General features: G+C 36.5%; 1 protein-coding gene across 1 annotated transcript in view; it reads right to left on the bottom strand.

Moving 5' to 3' along the window:
• The window catches only part of Rxfp1 (relaxin family peptide receptor 1), a 130,680-nt gene extending 120,246 nt beyond the window's left edge, over positions 1-10,434 (bottom strand). The window contains exon 1 of the mRNA XM_048813570.1: positions 9,881-10,434. Coding sequence (XP_048669527.1) covers positions 9,881-9,929 — 49 coding nt within the window. The 5' untranslated portion in view covers positions 9,930-10,434. The remainder of the gene's footprint in view (positions 1-9,880) is intronic.
• Between the last annotated feature and the right edge of the window lie 5,264 nt (positions 10,435-15,698).

Here is a 15,698-nt window from a genome sequence, read left to right as displayed (position 1 = left end):
TTGTAAATTCTATTGTTTTAGGCGTTTTGTCAGAAAACATTTGTGGAAGAATACTAATAGAAAAGTCTAATCATTTGGAACTTTTCAAATTTCAAATAACATGTCACAATGTTTTCTTCTATAATACTGTGTTTAGTATCATTTAGAACAAAGGAAGGAAAAGAAAGACTATTGTGAAATGTAGGGAAAGAGATTAAAAATAAAAATTACACAAAAGGAAGGTGTAAGTGAAGTAAGAGAAATCTGACTAGGCAAAAGAATGGAAAAATAGGAAGAAACGGTATCCGAAAGAATATAGGATGCTGGGTTTGAGTTTGGATCAAATAGCCTGAACACTTTTTTTAATGTGATTTTAAAAATTGCCAGCTAAAAATATTCCTTTGATAAAGTGAATAAAACTACCCACCATTATACACATTTTGAAAATTTTGATTCTTGCGTAGAAGGTTCTTGAAAGTGGGGGTAAACATACATATTCACTTTTGTCTGCTGACCCTGCTAAAACTGTGCTATTATATGAATTGCAAACTATCAAAAGGGTTTATGTTTTACTGAGATATTTCATTATAACTATTAATTTTAAATAACCATGGCTTTGTGTTTATAATACTTGTTTACCAAAGTGCTACCTGATTTTATGATAAATCATGCTTTTATCACAATTTTATATATATTTTTTCTTTTCTGCCACTAAAAGTCAGTATTTGGACTGAACTGCCAAGGAGGATAAAGCACAAAAGATCCTTTCTGGAATAGTCAACTTCTTGGCTTTGAGTTCTAAAACTTAACAGTCATGACTTTCAACTGCAAAAACCAAGTGCTTTAGAGAGAATGTTACACATACTATATATTATCTATGTATAATATTAAATTACATATATTATCTATATATAATATGTTACATACAATTTATATTATATACATATTTTAATTTTATCAGCTTTATTTTTAAAAATATTTTTATTAGTAAATTATACCATGGTGGTTTAGAATATCAAGAGCAAACATACCAAAGGATGCAGAGCATTGAGTCTTTCCACAACCTCTGTAGAGAGGCTTAAGAATATGTGATGTCCTCAAAGCAGTTATCCTGAACTTGGTGAGAATTGCATGGGAGAATGAAGCATCCTGTTCCCTTGGGAAGTGAGGTGGTGGTAATGACCGAGAGTTTGGGAGTTACTCAAAACAGCACTTATCTCAAGTAATAATATGCAGCCCAAGGAAAGGGAGGGTCCTTAGAGGCAGCCAGAGCCCTGCTTAATGTGAGAGGGCTGGGTGGTAATAGTGGAAGGGGGAGTTAGGGGTGGGGCCCCACATCTCCCTTGGGTTCTTTGAGGGCTTCCCAAGCTCTCTAAGAAGGCTGCTAGGATAGGCAATGTAAAGTGGCATTGGGTGGGTGAGAAGCATGTGGATTAGTTGAAGTAATGGAAGAGTGATGCTTTGGTAGGTGTTAAAGACAATGCCTTGCAGTAGTAGTAATAGTAGTAGTAGTAGTTTATAATATTTCCTTCCCCTCTCAACTGTCAAGACAGAAAATGCCAGATGCCTTTTTAAATTTCGTCCTTCCAAACCTCCAACCTGTGTTTTCTGAGGAAAAAAAAAAAGAACAAAAAATTAAATTGTCCTGAAGAAAATTCGAGTAGAAAATAAAGTTTGTGCCCAGTGGAGCAGAGGAGGGAGGGGCTCCGTGACTGGAGGAAAGAGGGAAGAGTGAGCCTAGGTGCCTTAGGTCAAGGAGGGTCATCCTTTGTGTGAGAAGTCAGAGCCTCTCGGGGACTTAAGAGTCACAGAGAAGAGGAGAGGGTGATGAAACCAATTTACTCAACACTGAAATAGGAATTATGTAGATCGTATTCAATGGACTATTCTTCAGTCCTCTCCAGAGGTATGAAATAAATCCATTCAGAGGCAGGGTAACATGGAATGGCTATGGAAGGCTTGTACTAAGCTGGTCATCAACACCTTAGTTTGATGTCTACTCAGATCATGGGCGATTCTACTGAATTCTTTCATCTCTGAGGGTTTGCTTTATGCCACAGACATTATTTATTTATTTATTTATTGATAGTTAAGACACAGCTTATTGTATTATAGTTATTGTTAAGTCTGTAAAATAATTTCATTATCTTTCTTCAATAATACTTAGAAAGTGCCTTTCTAATAAATCAAATTAAACCATATCAATATTTTGGGCAAATTTGTATTTATATATATTTCATCAATGTAGTATCCTTAAGACATTATTTATTTTTACTCAACACCATGTAACATCATTATTTTTAATTCCTTCCTCTATAAACTTGCTGGTCAAGTTCCAATCTTTTTCACCAGTACCATATTCATTCATTCATTCATTCTTCTCTCTTAAGGCATTTATTATAACTATTTTATAGGAAAACATTGAAAGGATATACTAATGATGAAATATTTGTTCTTGACCTTTTTTGTTTTTTAGTTTAATAATGCTAATCTGTGTCTATATGAATTTGTTGGTCTTAGGCTGTGCACTCTTAGAAAGAAATGAGATTATTTCATTTCTTCTTATAGATCCTTCTAGTTAATGATTGTACTGGATCATTGAATAATATGAACTTGCTATACTTGAAAAAAGATGTCTAAGAACATCAGTATTGAACAACAGATTTGTATAGCATTTCTCCTCTATTAAAGTGGACTTGATGGACAAAGGACTTGTCACATCACTTCAGGTCAACACTGGGGATGAATGTTCAGTTGTCAAGAGCAGTTATTGAAAGTCAACAAACAAAAACAATCTCTTTTTCCCAGGGGATTAAATTGTTACGCTTTTAGCTCACAAGATCAGGGGTAAGGACTGCAATTAGAAGGGCAGAAATAAAAAAAAAAGCTAAATTTAACTTAGACAAAATAGCCACTTCTGATCTTAATATAAAGAAGGAGGTTAAATGGAGGTTAAGGGAAGCTAACAGAAAGCTTGGCTGATGACGTTTTCTTGTCTAAGTTTGAAATGTGTGAGAAAGTAGAAACATTTATAAACCATGAGGCCGTTTGCAATTTCCAACAAATGGGAAGGTAAAAATGGCAAATGTTCTGGACCATTGAAAATGACTCAAATGTTTCTAGCCTGCTCTGGGAAAAACCTATTAAAATATCAAAAGGCTGAGGTGAGGCATAGAGAATGAGAGAAGAGGATAAAAGGGAAAGACAAGGATCAAAGATTTTGTGAGTGAGTATAATGCACAGTGAATTGTGCTCCATCTCAGCTGCCAGGGCCCAATGCACCTGGAAACCTAATCAGTTATCTTCAATAGCTTATATCTGCAATATGTGGCATTCATAAGTATGTCCAAAAAGGCTTTAGAGGGCAGCCTAACTGATTTTCTCAGTAGATCCAAGCACAAATATCTATACATTTTGTTAAAAAATTGTCAGTTCATATCCATTTGTATTTTTATTCTATTAATTTCAAACCAGTAAAGTCAAATTTATCTCTTTAAATGACTGCAACTACAAACACTTGAAGGATCCCAGCCTCCTTATATTGTGAGGATCAGGAATGGGAACCCTTTTTTTCTCAATACTGTAAAAAATTAGCTTCAAACATCCATGGATCTAGGCAACTGCAAAATAGGAGGAGGAAGGATGGGTGTAATCTGCAAATAGAATGATTAATAGGCAACTCCTCTCTGTGAAAGTCTCAACTGGTGAGGAATACTAGGGAGATGAGGTGGGTAGAAATAAGAATTTAGATTGCAAGATTTGGGCTCAATGGAGGACAGTTTCTATTTTTGGGTATTGTGTTAAGAGCCATGGTGAGAATAACAGAGAGAGAATGCATAAGAAAAAAAATGGAGAAATCAAGTATAGCATGCATACAGATTCCCTTACCTTAGAGTCTTTAAGGTGACGGGGGTGGCCTCAAGGGCTGGGTTCATGGTGTGCATGCATGTGATGCAAAGGGCCACATTGTTGAAGGGGACTTAATTCTCTGGGGAATAGATAGGAGCTTGGGCTGGAGAGAGAACATCTCTAGTAGAGAGATTTAGTGGATCTTGATCTCTGAGCATTTAAAAAGCCTCTTCCATTGAAGGGCTAATTGCAAACTTGGCATTGGGAAGCTGGGATTGAAATGTTCCTTTCTGATTGTGAGATTGACTTAAAAATGTGTGTCTACCAGGCCGATATGGGAAAAGTGATTAGTGATTAATGGCTTAGTGTATTGGTCAAGTCTTAATATTTGAAGCTTGGGTTTGGGTGGATAATAAATGTAATCAGTCTAGGATCTTTCTGTTTGAAGGTGATGTTTTACCCATCTGATATTTTCTGCCTGTTTTGTTCTAACATATGCAATTTTGAGCCTCACATTTAAAAGTGACCAAAGAATGATAGAGCTAAAAATAAAAGGGAACACAGTCCTAGTTTTCTTCTTTTGTTAAACAATGAGGGTATTATTCTTTATATGCTTTACTTTTCTTTCCAAGTCAAAAAGTCTGATTTTATGAAACTAAATTTAAAAAAGTACTTAAGAGATGGGCTAGAGTTGTGGCTCAGTGGTAGAGCACTTGCCTCACATATGTGAGGCACTAGGTTCGATTCTCAGCATAGCATATAAATAAATGAATAAAATAAAGGTTCATCAACAACTAAAAAAAAGTACTTGGGAGAATGAAGTAGAAATGATCTAACTGTATATAGCATTTCACTTGAGGCTCAGACTTCAGCAAGCAAAAAAGAAAACTTCATATTATTATTCCTCAAATGAATTAGATAAGAACCAAGGGAAAAGATGGTTAGGAGACCACAGCATAACTGAATGTTTTAATCAGTGAAATAGCTCTTATAATTGGGTGGCCTCTCAGCTCAAGTGCATACTCCATTCTCCAACAAAAACAAAAATTACTTAAAATCTCAACTGCCTCTTAAAAAAGGATGAATCTTACCATTAAAGAATTCGTCTAACCTTTTGCTGTTCCATTTTGTAGCTAATCATGTGGGTGATCTTGACTAAAGGTAGACCTGGAAAGAAAGGGGTGAAGGGGAGAGTGCTGTGTCCTTCTGCCCTATAGAATGAGCAGCTCCTGGGGCAGAATGATGGGAAGTTGGGGAAGAGCAATGGGGAGAGAGAGGCAGAGGGGGTTGCTGGCACAGTGGCCAGAGGTAAGGGCTCTCTGAGGCCCAGGGCAGTGACTGAAAAAGCCTCATGAGTCCCATTCCCAATAATTAAAGCCCAGATTTTTTTTGAGGGCAGTGATTTTTATTTCAAAAAGACATATTCATTACTGTAGAGGCTGAAGCAATAAAAGGGACCCCAGTTAATTCAGTTAAGATTAAAACAATAATCAAATGAATCTGTTTAACCAAAAAACCAAATATCCAATTATTTAACAGAAAAATATCCATTTCTAACACAAATAACGGGAGCTCTTACTTTACACTGTTCCATTTTTCACCTGATACTTCTTTTTGTTGTGATAGAGAACATAAATTAGAAATATTCACAACTTGTCCCTGCTAATCTCCAAAGAAGGAAAGGCTCTTGGTTTCAGTAGTGGGTTCTTTTTTTTTAATTGTATCTTTTTTTTTTTGTACACAATATATCTATTTTATTTATTTATTTTTATGTGGTGCCGAGGATCAAACCCAGAGCCTTGCGCATGCTAGGCAAGCACTCTACTGCTGAGCCACAACCCCAGCTCTAATAATGGGTTCTTGTTCTAATCAGGGTAATAACTGAAGCTGCAGAAGAAGAGAGTGTATTGGATCACCATACAGAAGACAGGAAATGGAGCTACTCAGGTTGTGGGGATAAGGAGGGGAAAAAGTATCCGGTAGGAGGGGGGTGGTGAGCTAATATAGGAATGAAGTAAATATTTATTGATACTATGTCTAGAACTCAGTGTCATGCATTGTAAGTAAAACTGCTTTCAAAGTGCTTTCTATACATTCAAGTTATTTGCTAATGTATACTCATTCACCAATTGGTGTACACTGAAAATATATACAGATAGATTACCAGTTCATAAAAAGAGATACACAAATCCCCAGCATGGGTTCGTTCAACTTACCTGGCCTCATACCAGGTGGTGAAAACCTGGATTTACTGGTTTTTGAGACCTTGGCCTGGCCCATATTTTCTTATTGATTAATTTTTAAAATGGTTGAAACCCAGTGGACTAAATTAGAGTTTATGTGAAGTATTTTAAAATTTTAAGACATTATCATTTTAGAAAGTATTAAAACCAAATTGTGTTTTATTGGCATAAAATTTTTAAGGAAGACATGGATTCAAATCTCTTTGCAACACTTTCTAGAAGGTAATGCTAAGAATGCTACCTAATATTTCTTATTTTTTCATTTTCTATTTTGCAAAGTGGGACTATCTCATAAATTGTTATAGGAATAAAATGAGAGGTTTATAAAGCATTTAGCATGATTCCTGGTCCATGGAAAGGTCTAAGAAGCAAACATAAAAACAACCACACCCATAATCATAAGGCTTGAAATCAAATGGTTTAAATAGTTTTTCAGACAAAAATCAACCAACCAACCAACCAACTAACCAACCAAATTAAAAACAAACAAAACAAAACCACAGACCTAACTAGAATCTGCAACTCCAGGCATTTCAATTTAACAAGTTTGTACTGATGTAAGTGAAATTTAGTTCACAAATGTATTAATTTGTATTCCTGTATGTAGATGGTGTTGCATTTGAATAGATTTAATTCTTGCCCCACCTGAAACTTAAGCCCAAATTCACAATAAGGACATTATAAAATTGTTAGCCATCTTCAAAAATGTAAGTAGTCATACTAGGTACTTCTGTAGTCTGCATATTGGTAAGTTAACTCTCCCATCTTACTAAAGTGGGTAGTTAAGCCAGTATTGTCCTATTTCAAATACTCATCAAGTTAGAGTTCTGTTCTGGGAGTTTCTGTCTTTTCCCTTCTTCACAGTTAGAGAAGATAATTTCTAGAACTTATGCCAGTGCGAGGATCCAAAGCACAGTCCAGGTGGTCTTATAAGTGCCCATGGGAATCTGAAAATGAGGACCCTGTCAGCTGGGCCAGTCCTTGGCAAAATTCTAAAGTAGATAAAGCAGATTCATTTCCTTCTTCATCACTTGTTCCATGCCTATGTAAGTACTAAGTAAAAGGATTATTTTGTTTAACGACATTTTTTAAGTGATAAGTAAAATATTTGCTGATAAGGGTTTTTGATACAATTCATTCTGGGGAATTTTTTTTTAACTTTTAAGTTTGAAGTGATAATAGACTCAGAAGAAGTTGCAAAAAAAAAAAAAAAAAAAAAAAAAAGATCACAGAGTAGTCCTAGGAATGCTTCACCCAGTTTCCCTGTTGGTAAAATCAGACATATGTATAGTACATTATCGAAACTGAGAAATTAACATTGGTACAATAAGATTGACTGGACTACATACAGAGGAATTTTTAAAGAATGAAACATTCTCAAGGCTAAAAGGATATCTTAATGTCACCTCTGTCTGTGAAAATCTTAGCTTTGGCACCTGTCTTATTGAATGGCAGTCTGGATTAATGTGCTGTTTTACTCTACCCCTTCAGAGCAGGAATCCTGCTGTATTCACCCTTTATTCCTATTACTTATTAAAGTACCTGGCATTCAATAACTTTTTTGGTTAGAGGAATGACTAATAGCTATTTACATCTATAAAGGGTGTTATGGTTTTTGAAGCCCATTTATGCATGCTATCTCTCCTGAGAGTTATCATGGTCTAGGTGAAAGAGAATGAACTGAAAGTACTCATTAGCTTGAGTATTGTGACAAGGCACTAAATGTCCCTGGGTCATACATTTTCATGTGCATAATTGTATCTGCATGACAGTTTTAAAGATTCAAATAGGCAGATGGGGGCTCTGGGAGGTAGATAGGGTAAAGTATTTGATTGCCATTTTACAAAACAAACTCAGAGAGGGTAAATTAATTGCTGAAAATCATAGAACTAGTACATGGCCATGCAGCTAAGCACCTCATTCATGATACCATGCTGTCTTTGCTGAGAAACAGGAGAGTGGTCTAAAACAAAGAAAAGCAAACAAGCAGCTATGGGACAGTTGCAGAGGTTTAAGAATTTCTCCTTATGTGTGGTTGTTGATTTTCTTTGCTATGTGTACAGAAAATCTTCACTTAGAAGGGGGTGGTGTGATGGGCTCCATTAAAGTTAAGCCAAGGTTGTGGGTTGTTGTTTCAGGGATCCCTGCTAAATGCTTCTCACCCTAACACTCAACTAACACCACCAAGGAATCTTGCTTGTCCAACTCTGCAACCAATGCTTATGTTCTCAGTCCCTGTAGAAAGCATGAGAAGATGAGAATTTGGAACTCTTGAGTACTCACATTATATTCAATTTTTTTAATTGAAAGGGAACTTAAATTTAAAAAGATGGAGGGTTTTGACATTCTTATTATGTTTTCCTATTTTCTGCTTATGAAAATAATTTCTTATTAACCAAAGAGTACATGCTAACATGGAACTTTTTCAATAACCTAAAATGACTTAGGGATATACTGACCAAAATTGCCCCACAGCCAGCCTTGAACACCTTCACATGCCCTAGAACCCTCCTTACTAGAAATGCCTATTGGAGAAATATTCCTCTGGATTAGTCAATCTATTAGTTTCACTGAAAAGTAATAGGCGATGGTAAAATTTGTTAATGATTTGCAAGGACTGTTGGCTGCAAATTTCAAAAGTTCTGGTGCCTTCAACATTGAGTTATAATTAAAAACATTAATTTTTTTGTTGGTGGTTTGCAATTTGACTTTTCTTCCCTCCAGTTAAAAAATGGGAATGCCAATAATCAAGATCAGAGCTTCAGAAAGCCAGGACTAAAACATTTCTCCAGGATTCTCAGTAGTTTCTTTGGTTTTGATACTGTCCCAACCTTTGACCATTTAGGGGAAGTATTCTAAAGGTAAAGAGGAGAGAAGAAAAAAAAATAGCTGTAGTGTAGTGCAGGCTATTAGAATTAAGAGACATAACATTGAGAGTTACCCAGAGAATTTCCTCAATAAAATATCTTTGTGTAAACAAAACTTTTGCAAACTCTTCAAAGATTAGAGGAATATAAACATCCTCACGGGTTCTAAAATTTTGGAAGCTCACACTCTTAGAATCCTAAGGTATTAAGGATACTCAGACAGTTTCTTTCTTGGCTTGTCTTTGACTTTCTGATGGTTTATTACCTAAGAAACAAAGACACATTATTTCTACCTACATACAATAATTCTAATGAGGCTTGATGCATAATGATTCTTTTCCTTGAATTTAAAACAGGATTTTTTTTCTTGAAAGATAAACCATGACACACATAGAGGAAGAAAAATTTGGCATTTGGAACTCCTTGTGTGCCTATGTTTTTCTTTGCCCTGTGTTTTGCCTTGTTTTTCTTTCAAGGAATAGTGAGAAACCTGGCTAAATAAGAAGAGTGCTAGGGCAGCATCTCTCTGTGTGGTTGCACACCCATGAGGCAAAGCATTACAACTACACAGAAACTGGAACAAATGTCAGGACTTCCTCAGGATATTTCAATGGACATCTCCTTGGACATAATTTCTTTAAGGACTGATACACTTTAAACATAACATCACTTAAAATATCAGTTATATAAATTGGTTGTAATGACTCATAGGTTTATGTGGCATATGGGTCTTGCTGAATATTGATAATGACAAAATATTCCAGTTTTCAATACAAATACCAGGTATGTACTAAGAATAATAATTCTGAAGCAAGACTAGAATTTTATCAGAAAGTGAATTTTTAGCTTAAAACATGAATGTAAATAATGATGAACATTCATACTTGTGATTATTTTACAAAATACTTAATATATATAAAATAAGATGCTAAGCATACTTACAATATTTTCCAATCACTAAGATGTAGACGAAGACAGGACCAGATGCCATTTCCTTCTTTCTGAGGAACTGATTAATGAAAATGAATAAAATTTGTCTTGGTTCTGAGTCGGGTACAGCTCACGGTGGTTGTGTGCTATTTCTGTCTGCAATCTTAGCAGCTATAAAGCGATCCTCCCTCCTTTCTCTCTCATTTTATTTCTCTCTCTCTCTCCATTCCCTCTTCTTTTCTCTCTCTCTCTCTCTCTCTCTCTCTCTCTCAGGATCTTTCCTCCCCGCCCTCTTTCTCTAAAAGTCTTAATATTCTTCTTTACACATACATGTGCACATGCACATACAAACGCAGGCAGAGCTGAGCAGCAAGGAAAAGTTTCAGACAGAGAACACACAGGCTCTGTTCCCTCTAAACATCTTGTTTCTGTGTCCTGCGACAGTCTACAAATAAGGGTGTGTGTGAACACCGACAAATATCTGCTCTGATCAAAATCACACTTCTAGAGAGAAAAGGAGCTCCAGATAGATTCCCAACAAAAACACACGATTTTTTCCCCCTTGACAAGTGATGAGGAAAAGAACAGAGCTACACAGAGCAAAATGCCTTTGTGGAGTGAACGATAGGGCGGGAATTAAAGTGTAACTACAGCAGTCTTCTGTAATTTGTGTTTGGAAATTCAAACAATAGGACATGGTTGAGAGAAAAAACACAGAGGAATTAAAAAAATACATCTAAAATTCTTCTGAATTCATGAATTTATCTACAGTAAAGATTGTGACATGTCATTGGCTGTGGAGTAATTTTCTGGGTTTGCTTTGTAGGTGCCCTGCTACTTTAGAGCTGTGTAGAAGCTTGGCTGAGCCTTAGCTTTCTGGAGGAAAATATTGAAGACTAGTGCAGGTCTAGTGCATACTAGGTGATTACTAAATGGCAGACATTTATATGATGATATTTATAGTTTGACCAGCAGTGGGGAAAAAAACGTGCAAATCCCAAGAACACTTCTGTGAAATGCATTTCCTTTAAACCAGAATATATATTTTTTGTTTTGCAACTTGAAAATGTATTTCTACAGTAAATTGGTAGCACATGGATATGAGGAATTTGTTTGTGAGGTTAATACCCACTACTTGTGGATTCTACAATCTATTTAAATTTCATATTTTTGCATCATTAACTTCAATAAGAAGCCTATTTCTAAATAGTGTCTAAAAGATTATCTTAATAACCCTCCCACCATCAATATCATTCATTCCATGAAAAAAAGTAATCCCCAAAGGACTGAAAAAAGAGCATACTACAGTGACTCAGCCACATCAATGTTTATAGCAGCACAATTCATAGTAGCCAAACTGTGGATCCAACCTACATGCCCTTCAATAGATGAATGGATAAAGAGACTGTTTGTGTGTGTGTGTGTATATATATACACACACACAATGGAATATTACCAGGAATAAGAGAGATAAAATTATGGCATTTGCAGGTAAATGGATGGAGTTGGAGAATATCATGCTAAGTGAAGTAAGCCAATCCCCCCAAACCAAAGGCTGAATTTTTCTCTGATAAGTGGATGCTAATTCATAATGGGGAGTGGGGACATGGAATGATTGAAGGAACTTTGGATTGGGCAAAGGGGAGGGAGGGGAAGAGAGGGGGCCTGGGGGTAGGAAAAATGGTGGAATGAGACAGATATCATCCTAGGTTCATGTATGATTGCATGAATGGTGTGTCCCTACTTCGTGTACAACCAGCAAAATGAAAAATTGTGCTCCATTTATGTATAATGATAGAGTATCCTGCTGTCATGTATAACTGATTAGAACAAATAAAAAAGTAATTAAAAATTACTGTGGAGTAATTTTCTGGGTTTGCATTGTAGATGGCCTGCCACTTTAGAGCTGTGTAGAAGCTTACTTCTTAAAAAAAGTAATTCAATACTGGAATCTACACGAATCCATCTTCATTTAAGATTTATTTAATGAAGACAATTTCTTTTGGTAAGAAATGTTTATAGTTAACTGAATTTAAATGCCCACTAAATATTTGGTATTTTAAATAGTACTTGAAATGTTTTAAGAGGATTTGTGAGTGGCTAGTGGATAATTTAATATTTTAAAAATACTTTTTCCTGGAAGGATGCTTTGAGACATATGAAGGGCAATGTCTAAAGAAGGACCCATTGAAACCTTTCAGTAATAAAGCTGAGGAACTTACTTTGGAAATTATCCCAGTGTAAAGGAAATTACAGATGCAGAGGTTTTCAGGCTTAAAAAATTGTACACATACGTGTGCACAATTAGTGGGCCAAGAGCCAGAAAGTACTTTGTAATTATTTATCTTTAATCTACTCAAATTATCAGTGCAAAATTTCAAAATCACTTCTCACTTTAATTAAGAATATAAAGGGGTAGGCGCGATGGCACATGCCTGTAATCCCAGCAGTTTGGGAGGTTGAGGTAGGAGGATTGTGAGTTCAAAGCCATCCTCAGCAACCTAACGAGGCCCTAAGCAACTCAGCGAGATCCTGTATTTAAATAAAATATAAAAAAGGGTAAGGAATATGGCTTGGTGTTTAAGCACTCCTGATATATATATATATATATATATTCAATTCCTGGTATATATATATATATATATATATATATATATATATATATATAATGAATTTTATAAAAATAGGTATTTACTTGAAGAAGTAATTTTTGATGTCTGTGGGATGCCACTTCTTTCTTAGTTTTAGCCAGGCAGGGAAGAATCTGGAATATTAGTTTTATATAAGTATATTGGTGGGAGAAAACCAAAAGTGAGCATAGAGAGCCCTTTCCATTTGCAGCTGTACTGTTGGTAACCCTGGGCTGGAGGATTCTTTTTTGTGAAGGGCTGTTCTTTGCCCTGTTGGATATTTAAAAGCATCCCTGTCCTCTACCAACTGGGTGAGGTTAATACTCTGCAGATGTGAAAATTAAAGGTGTCTTCAGACATTGGCAAATACCCCTTGGGAACAGGAAGCAAATTCACTCCTGATTAAGAACTAATGCTTTGTAGCCAAATACTCCCTTGAATAATGATTAGTATTGATTTAGCCAGATTATTGAATAGAATACTTTATACCTAAAATTTGAGTTAAAATATATTTCTCATTTTCTTGTTTTGCAGTTTGAAGATGTACATTAAAACAAACATGTGGCATGTGTTCTCAGCCTTCTCTTCCTGCCCACATTGTTCAATTATAAACTTGCATTAAGGACCTGATAGAATCTGTGATGTTAATGCCTTCCCTTTGGCTGAGCATTGTCCAAGTTTTCTACCAAAGATTGAATCAAGCCAGACAAGCATTATTAGCCCATCTAATCTAGATCCACAGTAACCTGTGGTTTCCCATCTTATCATGACTGAAGATCTCTGTGTTCTTTTGTGCACGATTCTGAACCTATCAGCGACCATCATTTTCAACAGTGAAAACAGCCATTTTATTAAATATTATTTTTGATTGTAGACAGGAATTTCATAGAGCAAGAGGTTGGGAAAATCTCAGTCAAAGCCTTATGATGCAGAGATATTCAAGTAATAGTTCACCAGCCACAAATTAAGTATATCAAGTACAATCTGAGGGCAAAACGTTCATGCCATCAAATTGTTTATCCTGTGGATCCATTTCTAGTTGACAGATGTCAGTCAAGCAAGACTCTTAAGGTGCTCATCTAAGTCACATCCAAAGACAATTTTAGCTATCTTGATTTAGTATCAATTAAATACATGAGAAATGAGATGGCCTTTGGAGAAAGATATTAAGCAAAACATACAATTAGGATAGAGCAACTAATAGGCACAGAGATTTCAAAAGATATTTTACCCCAAATATAAACAATTGTGTCTCAGTTAAAAGTAACCAGGAACTATTATGACGTTTTAGCAGAAAACTAACCAATAAGTAGCAAGCCAAGCCCCAGTTCATATGTTGTCATGCATCCCATTGATGGTTATAATAGGAACATAGAATGTAGTGACCCTCTGCAAAATTGATAGTGTGAAGAATATGATGGCAGGAGCAAGAAGCAAAACTCTCTCTCTCTCTCTCTCTCTCTCTCTCTCTCTCTCTCTCTCTCATCTATTCATCTATCAATCCACCAATCCATCCATCCATCCATCCATTCATCCATCCATCCATCCATCTGTCTATGCATCTATCATCTTGAGCAGTAATACAAATTGATGGCATTTGTTAAGTGCAAACTCTTTTTGTAGAAATTACTATTATTAACCTTGACTTACTTGGTTCCCTCAAACTTTTACAATAGAGACTCATACTATCTATATTATGCCTGTCTTGTTCAAGACTGACAGTGAAAAGGAGTGATTTAGTCTGTTAGATAACAGTGTCGACCTTGCTTTTTCGTGTCTGGTAAGCTATGCTCTCAGCCAGGAGTCACCTTCCTTGGATCTTCCCCACAAGCTCATTATGCTAAGTCATTAAGCTTCAGTTACTTCAGATTTCTTGGGTGAATTGCAACTCCCCTGCCACAACAGAAGCCTTGCATCTAAGCTCTTCTCACTTGCCTAGGATTTAACTTACTCTTTGCCCCTGGGATCGGCCCTACAGGAGATTTAGTGCTCTTTGCCCTAATCCCAGTCTTGTTCCCTCCAGGCGCTATCAGTTTGCTGCCGATGCCTCTGCATGCCTCATCTGAGACGACTTGACTTATATAAGGGTTATCTCCTACAAGTTGGGAGGCAGAATAAATTAGAAAAGTGAAAGAGACTTGTTACAGAAGTGCCAGGAGCATCTTGGGAACTGGAGTCTTAGTTTTGTTATTAATTAGACACATAACATCTGATAAGTAACTTAAAAGCTCTGGTCTACAGTTACCTCACTTGTAAAATGAAAAGTCGATCTTTTAGATGCAAAACAGCTATGCTATTTTGTGAAATATGATATTCTGCTTCAAAGTAATTTATAAATTAGCTATGGAGACAGAGGCACATACATGAATTGCCCAAAGTATATGTTTATCAAATATCTCTATTAATTCAAATAAGGATGCCATTAATATAATGTTTAAAGGAGATACGAAAGGGTATTGGAGAGACAGGTATAGAGAGCCTGGTAGGGCCACCTGTGGTGAGCCGCTTCTGCCATTTATGCAAATTATGGTCGCCATTACAAGATGGCGCTGGCTCCGCTGTGGTCTGTGACAAACAACTCCTTATTTGGGAGAGTTGGCGCATGATTTTTCATCACCCTATGAGAAAGCTCCACGTGGCTGCTTTGCATTGGGGCTTGAGATGCTTTATTAAGGCTGGGAGGGGCATCCGAGGTAGAAGAAGAAGAACTATCAAGGGCTGAAATAAACCGCTGAAAGAAGATTCCTGAGTGTTGCATCTTCCTTGCGGGCAAGGGGGCGCAACAAGTGGTGCCGAAACCCGGGAATCAGAACTTTCAGCAGTCAGGGGGGTGCACCGTAGTCCCAGGTAAGTGGGATCCGCGATCAAAGCGGGAAATAGTCCCAAGTAAGTGGGATCCGCGACCAAAGCGGGGCAGCAGCTGCATTGTGTACTTTCGTTTTTACTTTCGCTTTTGTTTTCTGTGTTTCTCTTGTTGTGTCATTTTGCTGTTGTTTTTTGTGCTTCTTTTGTTGTTGTGTCATGGGTGCCGCACCTTCCAGTCCGCTTCTTCTGGCCCTAGATGGCCTGTTACGTTCTAAGGGTCTGGAAGTGAAACATAGTACTTTACAGAGATTTTTACAGAAGGTAGATATCGCTGCACCGTGGTTTGCATTTTCGGGCAGCCTTACTGTACCTAGTTGGGATAAATTAGGCAAAGA

This window comes from Marmota marmota, unplaced genomic scaffold, assembly GCF_001458135.2.
Source record: "Marmota marmota marmota unplaced genomic scaffold, marMar, whole genome shotgun sequence".
Lineage (NCBI taxonomy): Eukaryota > Metazoa > Chordata > Mammalia > Rodentia > Sciuridae > Marmota > Marmota marmota.
The sequence above is the reverse complement of the archived record's forward strand: the minus strand, read 5'-3'. Positions and strand labels throughout refer to the sequence as shown.